At 49.7% G+C, this 17524-nt stretch overlaps 3 protein-coding genes across 3 annotated transcripts in view; all 3 read right to left on the bottom strand.

Annotated features, from left to right (window-relative positions):
* Positions 1-131: 131 nt before the first annotated feature.
* LOC131207611 (bifunctional 3'-5' exonuclease/ATP-dependent helicase WRN-like) lies at positions 132-3194 on the bottom strand. The gene has a single exon (XM_058200232.1). The coding sequence runs from the start codon at positions 3192-3194 to the stop codon at positions 366-368; it is 2829 nt and encodes a 942-aa protein (XP_058056215.1). The 3' UTR covers positions 132-365.
* Positions 3195-3725: 531 nt separating this feature from the next.
* LOC131212592 (protein CREG1) lies at positions 3726-5497 on the bottom strand. Its single transcript, XM_058206510.1, has 4 exons — positions 5405-5497; positions 4782-5114; positions 4350-4709; positions 3726-4269 (listed from the first exon to the last, which is right to left on the bottom strand). The coding sequence occupies exons 2-4, from the start codon at positions 5056-5058 to the stop codon at positions 4091-4093; spliced, it is 816 nt and encodes a 271-aa protein (XP_058062493.1). The 5' UTR covers positions 5059-5114; positions 5405-5497; the 3' UTR covers positions 3726-4090.
* A 2333-nt stretch (positions 5498-7830) lies between these two features.
* LOC131207610 (adenylyl cyclase 78C) overlaps positions 7831-17524 on the bottom strand; it is a 48978-nt gene continuing 39284 nt past the window's right edge. Inside the window, exons 3-12 of the mRNA XM_058200231.1 lie at positions 14800-15206; positions 14401-14727; positions 14145-14337; positions 12983-13209; positions 12744-12905; positions 10668-12677; positions 9345-9641; positions 9054-9279; positions 8027-8172; positions 7831-7959 (exon numbers count right to left, since the gene is read on the bottom strand). Coding sequence (XP_058056214.1) covers positions 7831-7959; positions 8027-8172; positions 9054-9279; positions 9345-9641; positions 10668-12677; positions 12744-12905; positions 12983-13209; positions 14145-14337; positions 14401-14727; positions 14800-15206 — 4124 coding nt within the window. The remainder of the gene's footprint in view (positions 7960-8026; positions 8173-9053; positions 9280-9344; positions 9642-10667; positions 12678-12743; positions 12906-12982; positions 13210-14144; positions 14338-14400; positions 14728-14799; positions 15207-17524) is intronic.

Here is a 17524-nt window from a genome sequence, read left to right as displayed (position 1 = left end):
ACGAAACATTGATTTGATTCCTCTTAAATTCTTTTCGTTTTATTGCTTCTGAAAAAATCTTTTGACCTGGTCTACCGGGACCGGGACCGGGCCAACACCGTCGTTCGAATGAGAAAGAAATGGAACGCAAAAAGATTCAACGCGAATTTATCGATATTTTACACTGATTGATAAGCGCATACTAAGTACACAAGTAAAGTAGTAAACAAGAGATTTTCGTCTTTAAATTTTAAAGGCCGCTTAAGCTTTAAAGTTACATGTAATTGTTTGTCACTGAGAATGATTATTGACTGCAAAAAAACCATCACGGAAACATGGCACGAAACAACTTTGAGACTGTAAAGCAACGAAAACGAAATATTCATTCACAACCTTCTTTTCGGAAAGTGATGGCCCATATCATCGTTATTGTTTTCTTCGTCGGACTCGTCATCATTGTCAAAGTACATAATACGTTTCCGACTACCCGTCTGCGCCTGGGGTTCAATTTTTTGCCCAACAGGCCCCTTTTCACTTGTGTCTCGTTTGATCGTTTTGTTGGCCACTTGCAAGGTTTCAACCGAACCCACATTTTCCTTTTCGGCCGAATCGGTGGATTTCGTGGCCGGTATTGGTGACGGAGAACGTTTTTCGGACGTGCTCAGTAGCGCCGAGGACGGCGAAACGTTTTTGTCGCCCACCATGGCAGCTTCTAAACGATCCAATTCGCCGAAATCGAACATATCGTCACCGTCATCGAAAGGATCGTTGCATTCTTGTGCGGAATTAGTGGCAGTGTGCTGTAGCTCCTGATCGACGGTGGATGTTTGCTCTTTCGGTTGCGCCATGATTTGTGGCTTATACTTTTCAAACGCCAGCACCAACTTCAACTGACTGTACGTCACGTCCGGTGGGCAGATCTCTTTGAGGGCGCTCAAACTGTACGGTTGCGCAAGATCGTCTGGCAAAATAAGAGCTATCATTGCGTACAACTCCTCGTCGACGCCCAGTCGCAAGATGTCCTCTTTTTCAAAGGGACAATCTGCCTGAACAGCTTGACAAAGATGCCCGACGATCGTTGATTCTGCTAGGTTGCGGTCCGTGGCGATTTGCGCAACACTTTTACGATCCAAATGCCACATATTCCAGGTGACGAGTTGGGTCGCTGTCAGCGAGCATTGCTCTCTGTCGACCTGTTGTGGGAGAAAATTGAGCTTCTGTTGTATGCATACAAGAAACTCGCGACCAAACTTTTGTAGCTTCGCATCGGAGAACCCATCGAGCTGGGCGTTCTTCATTTCGCTCAAATTTAACGGTTTCTTTGCGGCCATCTGCTGCAAGGCCGTATTCGAGGCGATCATGTACGGCATACACTCGAAAGCGTTTGCCAGTTCGGAGCGCTTTTTCATCAGTGTCTGGAACAGCTCTTGTTGCACGGTGGCTGAACTCTGAGTTGGACGTGGCATTGTGGACGACTGCGAACCACTGCGCGGTGCAACGACTTCGCAGAACGTATCCGACGGCGGTTCCGCAGGAGGATTTACCATTTTCAACGATTTAAACATTTCCCCCGTGGGCTTTAGCAGCAGCTTCCGTGTTGCGTTCGTCTCACCACCACCATCCAGCCATTTGCGTCCGGCCGGTGAGATTTTTGTCGTGCAGATTTTCGCAAACCGATTGAAGTGATTCGTCACTTGGGTCTTGTCGAGGAAACCTGCCCGCTCAAGCAGTGTGACCAGCGATTTCCACCATTCTTCATCGTGTGCCTTCCCCTTACCGTACAATGGGTGGTTGTAGTTGCTTTCGTGCAGTTTTTTGCTCTTCGATCCGCGTAGCAGCAAAATGGGAAGCGCGGAACCTGTTCCGCCACCAAACTTTTCAAACGCCTTCAGCAGCAGCTCAGCATCGGTAGCAAAATCGTATCGGCCGTCGGAATCGATCCCTTCGAAGCGTTCGCAGTCTTTGGCCACCCCACCGCGGGTGCAGTTGTCGCAGCAATTGTGCCTCTGCCCATCGACAGGTGCTGATAGGACTTTGTCCTTGTTTTCGAACGAATCTTCAAAGTACTGCAGAATGAAGCGACGCCGACAGTCACGCGTATCGAGGTATTCGCCCATTTTCTTTGACAATTGCTCCAGATTGTGTTGCACTGTGCCGCCGGACTGTGAGCGAAGAAATTCGTGCGTCGTGAAGTCGGACCGGCTCCAGAACATGATGCACTGGGACGGTTGCCCATCACGACCAGCGCGGCCTGCCTCCTGGTAGTAACTCTCTAGGTCCTTCGATGCACCGTAGTGAATGACGAGCCGAACGTCCGGTTTATCGATGCCCATGCCGAACGCGATCGTAGCGACGATGATCTGCAGCCGATCGCGGACGAATCGTTCAAGTACGTCACGCCGCTTTGCGATCGACAGCCCCGCGTGGTATGCCTCGCATGTTATGTTTTTGCTGCTCAACAGCGCCACTATCTCCTCCGTTTGCTTACGTGTGAGACAGTAGATGATTATGCTTCCCTCGCGATTATTAGCCAACAGTGGCCGAATGTCCCCAAGCGGTCCTTGCGGTCCCTTCGGACGAACGATGAACTTCAGATTGGGACGATCGAAGCCGGAACACAGTACCTGTGCGTTAGTGAGTTGCAAACTCTGCACAATGTCGTCTCTAACTTTTGGCGTGGCTGTGGCCGTTACCGCAAGTATTGGCACATCGGGACAGATCGTTCGTAGCAGCGATAGGTTGCGGTACGCAGGTCGAAAGTCGTGGCCCCATTTGCTCAAACAGTGTGCCTCATCGACGGCAATCAGAGCAAGCTGGCTGCGGGTGGACCGCAGCAACGATTTGCCCCCCTCGCCGGTAATAAACTCTGGTGTCACATACACCACACGATACTCTCCCGCCTCAATGCCCGGAATCCGGTTGGACGTTTGTGCGCTACCGAGCAGACAGGCGGGAATGTTGCAAACGTTCAGCGATAGCACCTGATCCTCCATCAAACTGATGAGTGGTGAAACGACGAATGTTAAGCGGTCCAGGAACACGGACGGATACTGGTACGTTAGCGATTTTCCATAGCCTGTTGCCATGATGACGCAGTTGTCACGCCGGTCTACGATAATCGAACGGATGATGCGCCATTGCATCGGCCGGAACGACGAATGGCCGAATCGACTAGCCAACACTTCTAGATACTCTGGTCCCGGATCGTCGGACATTGTTCTACAAAAGTATAATTTGAGCGTCAATGAGCAAATCAACAAGCGAACACATCGTTACCTATTCGAATCAAGCCGAATAAACGAGCGCGCGCAACCAAAACATTGAACTGTCAACGGAAGTGTTGCCAGATTGTTTCAATTATTGGCGACGCAAATAAAATAACCTTTCTAATTTCTTCGCAATCAGAATAAAAGAAAGCTACAAATAAAAAAAATATCATTTAAATCAATCCCTTTGCAATACTTGAAAGCGGTTAGCAACTGTCGCAAATCCACAGCGTACTTGGAGTACTTCAAAATTTGGATCCAACATCGCGTTACGGTGTTTAGCGTTGCGGCTGGTTGTTGGCCTAGTGATGCGCAGAATGTTTATTTTTTAAATATGTACGTGAAAAATAAGATAAGCGGAGAAAGCGATTGTATTTTCTGTGGCAACCAAATCCCGCGAAGTATTACCCAACAGAGCTATCGAACGTGACGATGCGTTTTCTTTGCGAAAATAAGAGATTGTAATTTACAAAATGGCAATCCGAATTTATTTGCTCCTAACCTAATCTCATATATGCACACATTGTACATGTTTGCACCATATCAATGAAGTGGCCGTTCACTGAAGTGGTGTCATCATATATTCTCGTTCTCTTTTAATTCAACTTGTAGAAAACGTCAGTCCTCATCACATTTCAACAGTGTGCCGCAATGCACCAGATTATCTTTTGACGCTTCAAGTGGACCTGGAGATTAAATGGCTTTGGCTCAAATAGTTTTATCACGTCGTTGACGCACTTCTCACTCGGATTGTATTATCTGTTTCATAAAACTTTCCTGCGCTTTAGAATGGAATTTTGAATATTTTTAACAGGTCCACTTGTTTCCGTGCGCAGGTGAAGTAGTCAATAATCCAGCTCTTCGGATGTGAAACGAGCCGGAATGCGTCTCTGGTTTCCGACATCTGTCTTCTTATCAGGGTTCGCCGCCATGTAATCTTCCACGGTAACGTAGTGTGGGCCGCCGTAATAGTCAAGTACTGCAATTTGCACGATGTCCAACTTGCAGAGGAAGAAATTGTGGGCTGCAAGTAGAAGCAGATTTCTAATCAGTTCCCCACCCAATACTTGCTTGCATTTTTGCAACGGTGACCACAACGCTTACTGTCGATCCATTTTTTCGCTGCCGGATGACGGCTGTACATGGCCGCTTGGCCAAACTTAAACTCGTCCGACGATGGATCAATTTTGACTGCTTTTCCCGAAATCATGAGCCGCCCGCACGTAGGTTCCATCGGATCGACGCCTTGCTTGGTGCAATACAAATCTTCATCCATCGAAATCATCACCGTCAGCCGATTGTCCTTGTCCAGATCCTGCGCCGTGTAGTCGAGCATGGTAAGGTAGAAGTACATTACGCCGGTCGATTTTTGCCCCCGTTCACTGTCTGCCACCGAGATGATGTTGACCATCGGGTATCCCTTGATGGCGTCCACGGTTGAAAGAGTGCCCATCGATACCCATTCTACCGGAAAGCAGGATTCAAAAAGGCATATAGCTTCACCGGCCCCAACTTCGATCAGTCGTTTTTTCTTACCGGCCTTATGGACGAGATAGCGGGCCATTCGAGCGTATTCCGTGTGCGGTGGTGGTGGTGGATCATCAATGCGTTCTTTGTCGAACGCCGTGAAGTATGGTGCAGAGTAGAGTCCCAAAATGGGCCCAAGGGTTAGGAACAGCGTGAACGACAGCATCGTCAGGGCCATAAGCACTACGACCACTAAAACGGCGCAAGACGGTTGTCTTTGGGGCGGAGAATCATTCGTTGCCGGTTCTCCAAACTTTTGATAAGTAACCGTTGTCTGGGCCGTCATTTTGACGAAAACGTTTATCACTTTGTCTCTCTTTTTTTTGTTTTATTCCAAAATACCTGAAATCAAAGATAGCAGAACTAAAGTTGATAATATTTTTCGTATCGTAACGTCGTGTTGAATATTTTCTTGTCCGCCCCCTAAACTCAAACTCGTTCAAACACATTCGCAGCTACACCGACGCGAGCGATAATTTGTGACCAATAATACGGCGCCGCTGACTTATGGCGTCGTTCGCGATCCTCAGCCCCTGCGCTCGAAAACACAGATGATCGTGCGATCCGGAACAATAAAAATACTACTCGCCTGAAGGAATAGAGACGGTTTTGTTCGGTTCGAAGCAACTCACCAAAGAATTTCCTGGTATTGCTCCGGACTGCTGGTCGCGATTTCAACACAAAGGAACGGACACTTCCTCTAACTTGGGCCTTCAAGTTTTAGCGACGGAATGAAGTTCAAGAGCGTTCGCAGCTGATTTTGAATGGCAACACAACAGACTGGAAACGTCAGTCGCGCAGATCACGTTGGATGGCAGCACTGCAACACCGTTTCGGAACGGCCAGGAAACTGGAATTTTAAACTTACCGTTAAACGTAAATTTAAACAGAACTTTCAATAGCAGCACAACATAGGCTCCTTTCAGGGAATAATCGGAAGCGAAACTGACCAGAATACTTGGACGGTAAACGACAAGTTGCTAGAAATTTAAATTGCCCGTTTGATCGTGAGCTTTGTTCCCTAAAACGGGGGTAACGAGGCTGCTTACCCAATGTAGAAATTATCAAACTTCCTTTATTTTATATTCGTGATCGGGGGTAGTGGTTAAATACGTCCTGTAGCCTTGGGCGTCACCCCAAAGTGTTCTCAACTATTCTTCGAAGATGCGGATACAATTGTTCAATGAATACTTAAAGGCCGGTCCAAACGCTGCGATCTGCAATGCAATATCGCATGAAGTGACATCTCCGGAGAGGTCATAAATGTCACTGCCGCGGGTGGAAATCTGAAGACTCGACATGCAATTTGTGAACAAATTTCAAAACAGGGTCAGTTTGTCGGTTGGACATGTTGGAATCAGCCATGGAAGCAACACTGTGTTGGTTTGCCTTACCATTGTGCTTTTCGGTTAAAAAGCGATAAAAGAACGTGCGAAGAGGTTACAGTGTCGAGGAAATTGCTTTTAAATGGCATCGTATGCCTCCGCCTTTTTATTCCGATCACTATATTTTTTATTTTTTAGTTGCCAAAGACATGGCAGACTTTCGTAAATTTTTATAAATTCAGTTACACACTTTCGCGAACGTTGACGAAGCATCCAAAATATAAATAAGAGGCCAAAACAAAACATCAACAAGTCAACCGACAAACTGACCCTGTTTTGAAATTTGTTCAAAAATTGCATGTCGAGTCTTCAGATTTCCACCCGCGGCAGTGACATTTATGACGTCTCCGGAGATGTCACTTCATGCGATATTGCATTGCAGATCGCAGCGTTTGGACCAGCCTTAACGATTGCTCGAGCGTGCTGCTGGACCGTGCTGCTCGACTGCTGCTCGAACTCGCGGACTGTTCAAAACAACGCTAGTACCCCCTTTCTAGCCGATTCGCCAGGCATTGGGGCAGTGTTCGGTTCTGTTTACTTTTTGTTTTGTGCCCGGGAAGCCGATCGAGAAGGGAAGCCGATCGGATACGTCGCGCGGAAGTCCGATCGTCCGAAACGGCGGAGATGGCTCGACTTCGTGCTTCTCAATTACAAGAGCAAGGCTGCTGCTGCAAAGTAAGGTGCGCTACACCATAATCGTCCTGTTTCTGTTGTCGATATTTTCACACTGGCGCCCTGGTGTACATGTAAAATCTTTTATTGGCTTCGACGATTCTTTCGAGTTTCAAAACTTCGGAACGGCGAAGTTTTGACAAATTTTTGGAGCGGATTTTCCGAAGAAAAAAAATGAGCAGACGCTGGCAGCGTGTGCTCAACGAAATCCACCCAAGACACTGGAATGGCTAAGAAGTAGCGCAATATACGAAAACCTCTCCTTCAGGTCGGGAAGAAAAGCGCAGGTAGCGTGTTCCCAAATGTTTTCCCTTCCGACTTATCTTACTTTGCTCCCCCATTTCTTTCAGTGGCCAATTTCTTTCCAATTTCAGCGAAAATAAAGAAAATTCTAACGACCGCTGGAACGTTCACTTGAGATCTAAACAGAGATCAACCATTGCTGGTACGCAGGTTTTATTAGCCGTGTAGAAGCGCAGCAAAACCCCCCGAGCATCGGTTAGCGACATATACTCACCTTCACAATCGATTCGACTATTTGGCCACCGGAGCCTAGCAAACACCGATTTGCCATCCTCTTACAACCTTCTGCCTACACCCTACCTATCCTAGTATCCAGCCATATTGGGCTAGCGCCGTCAGTATACCACTGTTTTTTTTGTTAAAACTAAAATCACATAAACTATTTAGCATTTCACACGGTTCCTACGTTACAGCCATATCGACGTCGAAATTGTGTCCTAGAGGAAGTGGCGACGTAGCTAAAACAAGGATAAAAACTAAATACAGTACGGACTGCTGGTCACAGTTTTTAAGGTGCACAGTTCGCCCCGTACGCCTGTTTGTGCTCTTTAGACTAGTGTGTCGATTCTCCAGCTAGCGTTCTGCCTGCGCTGGCCTTTGAAGCATTCCTCTGGTTACTTAACAAAATACTTGGTTTCTTTAGTGACTAGAAAAAATTTGGCTAGACCATGGCCTAACACCGGAAGCACCCCGGAGGCTCACAGTCCTGTTTGGTGGGATTTGGCGTCCTGGTGCAGCTGGCGAAAGGATGGAATATGCGGGCCGATGGCTGCTGGCCCGTCGGCGGTCGGTATCGGTGATCCCAGCGGCGACGCGACAGTCGGGTACTGTGTCGGGTGGAGAGAAATTGAGACGGGATTCGAACGGTGGGCGGCTCCTTGCCGATAGACCTACCCGCTTCATGGTGTAGCTACGACCACGGACACGGGTGGTATTACGGCGCACCGGATTGTTAGACGGGGCTCGCTGATTCAATCTCACCGAGCTGAATGTGCTTCCCCGTCGCCCGAACCGAGTTCTCGGCGAGGGCGTTGCGGTTGCTGCGAAAACAGAGAGACACGCGGCATTAGCGTTGGCAATTCTTCCGACGATGTCCTGGTCTGGCTCAAAGTTACAACGGGGCATCACTCGGGTTGGGTATCTCGGTACCTCGGGCATGGAACTCACGAAAAACACACAACTGAGGACGTGCAGCCAAGATTACGCGGGGGACGACTTTACTGAACAACATTCATGCGGCAATGGTTACGGGGCGGGTCAGTTACGGAGTTGCCGGCAAGCGCATCGTCAATCGTCCGGAACCGGAGGGGTAAGCGTAGGATCCACAGAGACACACGGCGGGCAGAGGAGAGTATACGTTTGCTAGAGCAATCGGTACAGCAGCATTCCGGCACACTTCCGGTTTAGCGTAGTTAGTGGCAAGCATGAGAGGTTGGTGGGGCTCATATAGAGCAACCGGTAAAGCAGTTACGTACGGTGTCAGCAAACGCATCTTATTGACGGTCAAGTTTTTCGCCCGACTCCAGCCACACCGTTCGGCTTGTTTGGGGCGGTCAAGGACAATCAGGAGCAATTCGCAGACCGTTGTACCGCAAGGTACAAGGACCAACAGCAAACAGTAGTAGAAACGAGAAAGAGAACAGAGAGAGCCAGAAAGACGGAAAGATGTAGAGAAGTGACACTAGAAATAGAAACGGAAGTGTTGCGAACAGAGTGAAGCCGAACAGAGAAACAGAGAAGGGTGACAGCCAAACGAAACAATGATTCACGGCACGAGACGGTACTGTGACACTCTGCTACCATGTCCTGTTAGCGACGCCCGGAAACGTATAGGATCGCGTTCGGTTCGTTCTCAGTGACCGTACGAAACAACGACAACGACGTTTCGTCCCTCGAACACCAGGGCACCAGGGTAACTTACGCGTCGTGTTCAGGTTGCTCCGTTTCGAGGCCTGCATCATGCCGAAAACGACTGCGGCCAGCGAGCTGTGCTGAGACGTTTGGCGCTGCAACGATGGGGTCTGGGCCTGCGGGACACCGGCCGGCAACATCGCCGGCGAGGCAAGCTGACTGGCCGACACGTTTTTGCCCAGCACCCAGTAGGTAAGCATCATGCCCTTGCCCTTGACGTTCACCTCACCGCGTTGCTGAGGAAAGACCGAAAAAAGCGGATCGTACACAGATCGTCCGGCACAGAGCAGCGTCCGCTTACCACACAGGTGTAGCCCTTGGTCTGTAGCAGGGCCGCCGTGTAGTCCGGCACCTGGACCTTCCAGTTTTCGCCGGTCGAGTCCATGCGCGAGGCCACGTTCACCGTGTTGCCCCAGATGTCGTAGACGGGCTTGCGGGCGCCGATCACGCCGCTCACCAGCGGGCCACTGCTGATGCCGACGCGCAGCTGGAACGTGTTGAACGCATCCTTGTTCACCTCCTGCAGCTTCTGGCGCATGGCCAGAGCGAACTCCACCAAATCGCACACCGCGTCCTCGTCCGTCGCGTCGGCGTGAGTCTGCACGGAGCCCGCAAGGAAACAATCATTAGCCAGAGGGGGGGAGTTTGTATGGGAAAGGCGGACATATTTTTGTTTTCTTTGCATGTGTTTTGATTAAATTCACTTCTTTATGTGTAATACACGCGTTCGAGTATAATAAAGAAGTTTTTTTTTTTCGTTAATTTGAGGTTTTTAAACGCCTGAGCTATGCAATCTGCATTACACGCAAATGTTTTAATGCATAATCTTCTGCAAATAGCGAACTTCTGATAAAATGCTAATGCCGCTATGAGTGTAAAAAAGGATATGAAATTATCGAGGAGCTTTATCGATGAAAGTGTCTTCTAAATTGTTCTCTCTGGAAGATTTTCTTGCCCAACCAACTATAAACCACTAAAAGGTTTTGATACGTATCTCTCCAATATGTTTCTAATTGTGCGGCATTACCTTTTTTCTAAAATTGGTGAAAATACGCATTAGCTGCAAGTGGCTGCATTCGGTTGTTCGAATACAAGATAGAGATTTTACTTAGTTTACCTAAATAATAGAAAAGGCAATATGTTTTGTATGGCCGTTTCATAGACTTCATAGAGACCCAGGCGCCTCCTTATCCATCAGGAATTGTTTTCTTAAAATAATCCTAGTGGACGAATTCTCAGAAATTTCCCAGCAAAACTTACTGGAAATAGTTTAGTTAATTACCTAAACTTAAATTGTAATGCCTAGTTTAGTTGCGCCACGGCGCGCCAAAATTTTGCTGCATTGCCAAAGTTGAAAAACTGTATATTTTCACAGTTTTCTATTCCCGATAAAAAAAATGTACCAGAAATGCTAGACGTAAATATTTGATTGTTTCATATGAAACCTGAAACTGAATTCATTACCTTTCGAATGATGTTTAATATAGGTACATTACCGAAGCAGAACGATCTCGTTAAAATGGCTGATAAAAGATGGTTTTAAAGAGCCATTTTTATCACTCTATCGACTTTGACAGCTGGATTCTCGGAATCTACGCAACATGAAGGGCCAAACGTAACGTACCTTCTTGGTGGAGCACAGGTTCGACGCGGCCATGTACGTCGCCCCGACTGTCTTGATTTTCTCCACCTTCTCGAACCGCGCCTCCTCGAGCAGCGAGTCAAAGTCCGAGATGATCTCGTTCAGGATGCGGATGCACGCCTTCCCGTTCTCGATGTCCTCCGAGTAGAAGTCCTTGAAGTTCGGTATCGAGGCGAACATCACGCCGCACAGATCGTGCATCTTGGCGTACAGCTCGTCCGACCGGTCCCCCGACAGGTAGTACGTGGCCACGTGGTCGGGCAGAATGTTCTTGATCAGCAGATCGTTCAGGTGCCGGTTGCTCTTCATGTTCGACAGCTCCTTCTCGGCCTGCTCCTTCCAGATAAAGTCCAACCGGGAGGTCACCTCCACGAGCCGCGCATGGTACGTGACCATCGTCAGAAAGACAACCAGCAGGATCATCATCTGGGCCGCCAGCGGCATCCCGCTCGCCTGCATGTACTGGCGGTCGTAGGTGTCGAACACCTGCGAGAACGCGAGCAGTATCAGGAAGGAGTAGCACCCGACCATCACGATCGCCATGAAGGTTTTCACCAGATAGTACAGCTTGAGCGCCGTCGCCAGCGAGATCAAACACAGGACCCACGTGAACACGACGTACTCCGGGTGAACGCACGTGGGCCCGTTCTCCGACCGATCTTCGCGAACGATTCGCCCGCCAGTGTAGTTGGCCGCGTCCTCCGGCAGCGATCCGTTCCACGTTTCGTTCAGCTCCCCGAACAGGAGGGCGTCCCGGAAAAACGTCATCGTGGTACTGTTCGCACCGAGCAGGGTCCCCGAGCCAGGGTCCCAGTACGAGGCGAACGGTAGTTCGGTGCCGCCTTCCACCGGGGACGTCCCGTCGCCATCGTCCAGATCGCACATCATCAGCCCCATCGAGCTGGCGATCGACATGAGGATGATTGTGGCGCACACGAAAACCGTGCGCCGGCTCCGATCGTGCACCAGCGTCGAGGAGCTGCGCTGCAGAAACTTTGGCAGCCCGGAGAACTCCTCCGCCATCACAAGGATGCAGCCGATCGTCAGCAGGAGCGTGGTGATCGAGAGGGTTAGGATCAGGACCAGGCAGTGCGGTATGATGACCGCCTGGCAGAGTACGATGAAGATCCACACCACGAACACGCACAGCATGTTCGAGCGGAACATGTCCTCGCGCAGCTGGCAGAAGGTGCCCTCCTGCGACGACTCCTTGAACTTGAGCGTCCACGTGTAGAGGTACTGCTGGCGGATCGCCTTGTTCGAGTTGATCTGAATGCTCTGGTCGATCAGCTCGTCCACCTCTTCGGTCGCGGTCAGCCGATCCTCCCGGTCCCGGCCCGGGTGCTGCAAACTTTCCACCCCATTCGCCCCGCTTCCGCCGCCGTTCAGATTGCGGAACGGAATCTCCGGCGTCCAGTCGGTGGTCGTCTCGTCCTCGTGGATGGTGGACTTGCTGGTGCGCTTGGTGATATGGTTGTTGTTGTTGTTGTTGTGGTTGTTGCTACTGATGATGTTGTTGTTGTTGTTGTTGTGGAGGTTCTGGGGGTTCGTCTGGCCGGCTGGCGCAGCTACGGCCGTCACCGTCGTGTTGGTGCTGTTCGACGTGATGCTCGGTGTTTTCGAGTCCTTCCGGAAGCGCGACTCGTTGAGCCGCGCGATCGTTTCCTTCTCGAACTGCACCGTCGTTTGACGTTCCGTCAGCCGCTTCCGCGAGCGCAGCGGTTCCGTGCGCTGGATCAGAAACGTCTTGATGTTCATCATCTTCAGGTGACTGTCGCGGCTACCCCCGTTGCCCGGTTCAACCTCGTACGAGCCGTTCAGACACTGGAGCGTCGCCTCGGAAATGTGCACCCGGCCCGGAACGCCACCCGATTCCATGTGGTTCGCGATCACCACATCGTTCGACCAGACGTCAAAGTGCCACTTCTTTTCCCCCAGTACGCCACACATTACCGAGCCGCTGTGAATTCCGATGCGCATATCCAGATCGACCTGAGAGAGAGAGATAGGGCGCTGGAGTAAGAACGGATGAAGACTAGCGGACAACGGAAGGCTTACGTTCGTTTGGCAGCGCACATCCTTGATGGCTTTGATCATGTGCAGGCCGGCCTCGACGCTGCACACGGCATGATCCGGGCGGCTTTTCCAGCTCTGGCTGTCGAACATCGACACGCAGTAGTAGCAGTCCCCGAGCAGCTTGATACGCAGGCAGTGATTATCCTGGCAGACACCGGAACAGAGCAGAACGAGCGAGGCTCTAATGTTAGCAGCTCCTCTCGGAACGGACCCTAGCTTACCTCGGCAATTTTGTCGAACCGGGCAAACAAATCGTTCAGAATCTTCACCAGCTGCTGGGCGGACGTTTTGCTCGCCAGCTCCGTAAAGCCCTTGATGTCCGCAAACAGGATGCTGACGTTGTCCATATGGTAAATGTACAGCTTCTTGAACTGCGTGTCGACCTGGGCCTGCTCGGGCGATTTGTACATTTCCTTCCGAATGTCGTTGTTCACAAACATCGGCAGAACTGCAGCGAGAAGAGGTTAGAGGCTTTTTAGCGACGGCGGATATGGTTGGTCCCCCTCGGGTTTTTGGAAACTTTGGGCGCTATTGTTTCGAGCAAAAAGTTGTCGAGGGCATCCCCTGCGGATATTGTCTCCATCAGCTGCCAGATACCAGCGGTCCAACTTGAAGTAATCACCTCAGCGTAGGGCGGAACTATCATCCTCGCCGTGTGTTTTACCGCATGAGCAATCATTATGCAAATTGGACATGTTGAACTTTGCAAAGTAATAACAGAACTAAGCGGTAACGGCGCGATGGCAATATGGCCGGTACCCGTAACTGGGATACTTTATTACTATTAATGCCAAACTGTTTACGCCTCGGCCAAAACATATACGTTTTGACAGAAGCGCACCAGTTTGGCATTAATCGTTAACGTCAAACTTGTTACGTTACGCATCGTGTGTCCCCGCAGTTACAGGTGCGGCCTTAAAACTGGAAATTGCGCATTAAAAAACCGCGGTAATAAAACCAATACTGGCCAACTTCCGGCCACCGCCAGTTCGATATGGGATGAGTCACTGTGAGAGAGGTTCGTTCCCGGGTGCCTAACGAAATTACTGTTCAAAAGTGCGCTCAACCGAAACCCACACTCCGAGGCCATGATTCGACTAATTTGATATCCGCTTTTTCGGCACACTGTGCCGAAGCCCGCTGTCCCGCAGGACTTGTTTCGGTGGATTGCCTACGTCCTGTGGACGTGATTGGGGCACAGATGAGGTAGAGATAGAGCCAGAGAGAAGGAGAAAATAGGCGTCACAGTAACGCCGATGGGCAGATGATATTTTTTAAATCGATATTAGGATCGCCAATCGATTGCCTACGTCGGAAGCAGCGATGCTGAGGATACTTCGGGTTGTTTTGGGCCCAGGCCCCGTCTGCGAACCGTTCACTTACTGGAGTCAAGCAGTCGTTGGGTTCGCTGGTACTCCTTCTCCGATTCGCGTTTGTGCTCCATCGCCTTGTGCGTCTCGATGAATGCTAACCGCTGGCCGCGATCGGTTAGATACTTGGTGTACATGCCGGCAAAGTTGATGGCCAAGTAGAGCAGCAGGTTGGCTATCATCTGCCGCACGATGCAGCTCGGGTCCTGCAGGAGTAGTTGAAGGGCGATTACGGTTACGCCAAGTCTCCGGTCTCCAAAAGTTCTTACCTTGTCATGGAGAAACTTGTTGAGCGACGTCACCACCAGGTGGCAAATGGCCGTCATCGAGCCGGCGATCATGCACCACTTCAGGGGCAGCGGCAGCATCGCGTACGGTACGAAGATGATAAACAGCACGTACCAGATCAAATACTCGCGTTCCGCAAACCCGAGCCCTTCGCCGAGAAAACCCTGCAGATTGAGCAACAACCAGGTGCAGACCGCGGCCCAGTGCAGGTAGTTGTTGGCGAATAGGCGCCAGCTACCGAGAACGCAGATCAGAAAGTTCGAGATGATGCAGCACACCGACCACGTCACCTCGTGGGCTCTGATTGTCTGACGGGCGAGCGAAAGAGCGACGGTTAATCTTCACGGGGGAGCGGTTTCACTGACTTCACTGAAACTTACCATGTTCCTGTTGAACCCGATCCAGACCGACGCCAGGACCACTTTCAGCACGAGATCAACTACGTTCACGAGGATCAGTGACTTCTGGCGCTGCCGGTGCGAGTAGGTCAGGTAGGACCGTTCAAGGGACGGTGCCCGGAAGGAGTTGGTCATCGACGGGCAGAGGATGCCCTTTACCACGTTGCCTCGTTTGAACGCGGAGTAAGTATTGTTGGTGTGCGGTTGGTTGTGCCCTCCGCCCTCGTTGCCAGCGGCTCGGCAATCGGTTTCGAACTCGGCGATCGCATCATCTCCTCCACCGGGCGGTGGCGGAGGCAGTGGGTCCCCTCCCTTGCCCTCCTGATCATCGCTGTCACACGGGTGGATCGTGAACGTGGGCGAAGTGATGCCGTTTGCCTGCTGTGGGTCTGTGGGGAAATTAAATTTAAGCAACAACAATTAACCTCTAATAATTAATTACTACAAAGGCTTCGACAGGTACTTGAAACTACTGGTTTATCAAATCATTCCCAAGAAAGAGTAAGCAGTCTTCCCTTTGGAGTACTGTGTTTCATTTGGCTATAAAATAAAAACGGCTTAATGTTTTTCGATTATTGAACTTTTAATTCATGCCATTTTTTGTAAAAAAAAACAATTATGGTCATATGTTCACCACGACTGGTTTAACAACCAATTACATCGACTTATTTTTGAGTATATTTTCAACTATCCGGGCGCTCTCTCTTGGTAATGGCAATGTGAATTTCGGTCTTGAGGTCATCAATAGTTGCTGGTTTGTTGTCTTTCACCGATCCCCAACAGATAAAGGTCCAATGGCGTAAAATCGCAACTCTTTGGAGGCGAATTCATAACACTCCGACGGCCAATTCGCTGTCCGAAGATGTGCCGCAAATAATCGATCGTGGCTGTCGCTGTATGGCAGGCAGCCCCGTCCTGTATTAACCAAATGTCATCCAAGTTGTCAGCTTCAATTTCGCCAAAGAAGAATCGATCAGCCAACATTGCTCGGTAGCGTACGCCATCGACGGTTACGGCGGCTCCTTCTTTATTAATTCACACGACGGCCGATGATGCCGCAAGACTAAAATTCATGTTGAAGACCTACCACTTTGAAGGTAAGTTTTTCATATTTCACAATTTTCTGTAACCAAAGTTTTTTTCATAAAAAAATATCTTAAATGCACGATGCCAGAAAACGATACTTAGATAGAATCGCACTCTTATGGTTCGGGCCAAATCCAGCCAGTTCGGATCAGAGATTTTTGTATCAAAGAGAGATGGCAGTTACAGTGGAGAACAGTTCTCCACATCGAGGACACATAAATGAAATCGTTGAAACCATCCAAATTGAGGTTGACAAGGTATTGTAAACAAAATCGTTGTAAAATGCATACTCAATCAAGAGGTGATTGCCTTAGGGGAAATCGTAAAATTTATGATCTGAGAATCCTTGCTTAGTATCATTTTTACAGACGTTTTGGGCTTTTTCTTAATTTTTTGAATCTTCAGAAATGTTATCTTGGTTTAGTATTTATCCTCAAACGTCGTGTTACCTATCCGAACTATTGTTAGGTATCAGACCAAATTCTTGGGATTACCAGTCATCGAACACGAACGGAACAACGCGGAAATTGTAACTGAATAATGCCACTAACGCAATAATTTAAAGAAGCTTTAACATGAAATGATAGACAATTATTAGGATATTATTGTTATGGTCGTAAATGCAAATTATATGTTTTTGCTTATTCGAATCGGTGTTGGCTTCCAGCAGAGTGTAGTACGAAACTCAGCATTCATGCGTTCTTCATCATGCCGTCTTCTTTCGATGTTTTATCTGCCTGAATAATGCTTGAATTAAGTATCGGGCATTGGGCCGCGTGAGCAACGACTCTCTGTCCGGAAAAAGGAAGGTTCTCTCTTTGTGTTAGCATGTGCGTGATTCATTGCGCCGAATTACTTCAAGCACAAATGAATTCATGTTATTCGGCCACAACGCCCGTCTGCATTAACGATGAACGATGCTGGACTGAAATTGAAATCTTCGGCGCCCACCGCTCGACCGGACCGGAACCTGGGAGCCGGAAATCGTTTCGCCGGAACATCTCGTCGTCGGGACTCGATGGCGCACGCAATCCCGGCCACGGCGACTCATGAATTATCTCATTAGCCGTTCACGACATGCAACACCACCGCCGCACCGACAATGATCAATGGTTCGTCACGGTGGAGGCCGTGCTCTGGTTTCCCTACCGGATGGGGACAGGAGGCTTCCGGTTGCAGTGGTCATTTGGGGCTCAGGCTCAGATGTCTTCTCGAATCGCGTTTTCCATTGCCGGGAAATCCGAGAAAACCCACCAATCAAAGTCAATCACAAATACGACACTCGCCATTGGCTCACGGGTGGGGTCCATGCTATAATGCTGACACTACGGGGGGGTCGCTAATCGCCCTGGACCGGTGGGCACCGGCACTCGTTAAGCTCGTCTGGGTAAACATCTTCGAAGGTGGCTTCAACTGGCCCCGTGATGTCCTTGAAAGTGCGCCCGCGCTCAGGCGTTCAAATTGCTGTCTCCGCACGTCCGGTCGGCTGTTGTCTGCGGTCGCCGCAACGGATGCGAGCGGAAAATGATAGCACGAACCGGAAGCTATTTTTAGTGTCCCTACTTTAGCCGCCAGCTCAGTGACGTGACGCGAAGAGGAATAACTGTAGCAATGGGGCCTA

Source organism: Anopheles bellator, chromosome 2, assembly GCF_943735745.2.
Source record: "Anopheles bellator chromosome 2, idAnoBellAS_SP24_06.2, whole genome shotgun sequence".
Classification (NCBI taxonomy): Eukaryota; Metazoa; Arthropoda; class Insecta; order Diptera; family Culicidae; genus Anopheles; species Anopheles bellator.
This window is presented reverse-complemented; position numbering and strand designations above follow the sequence as displayed.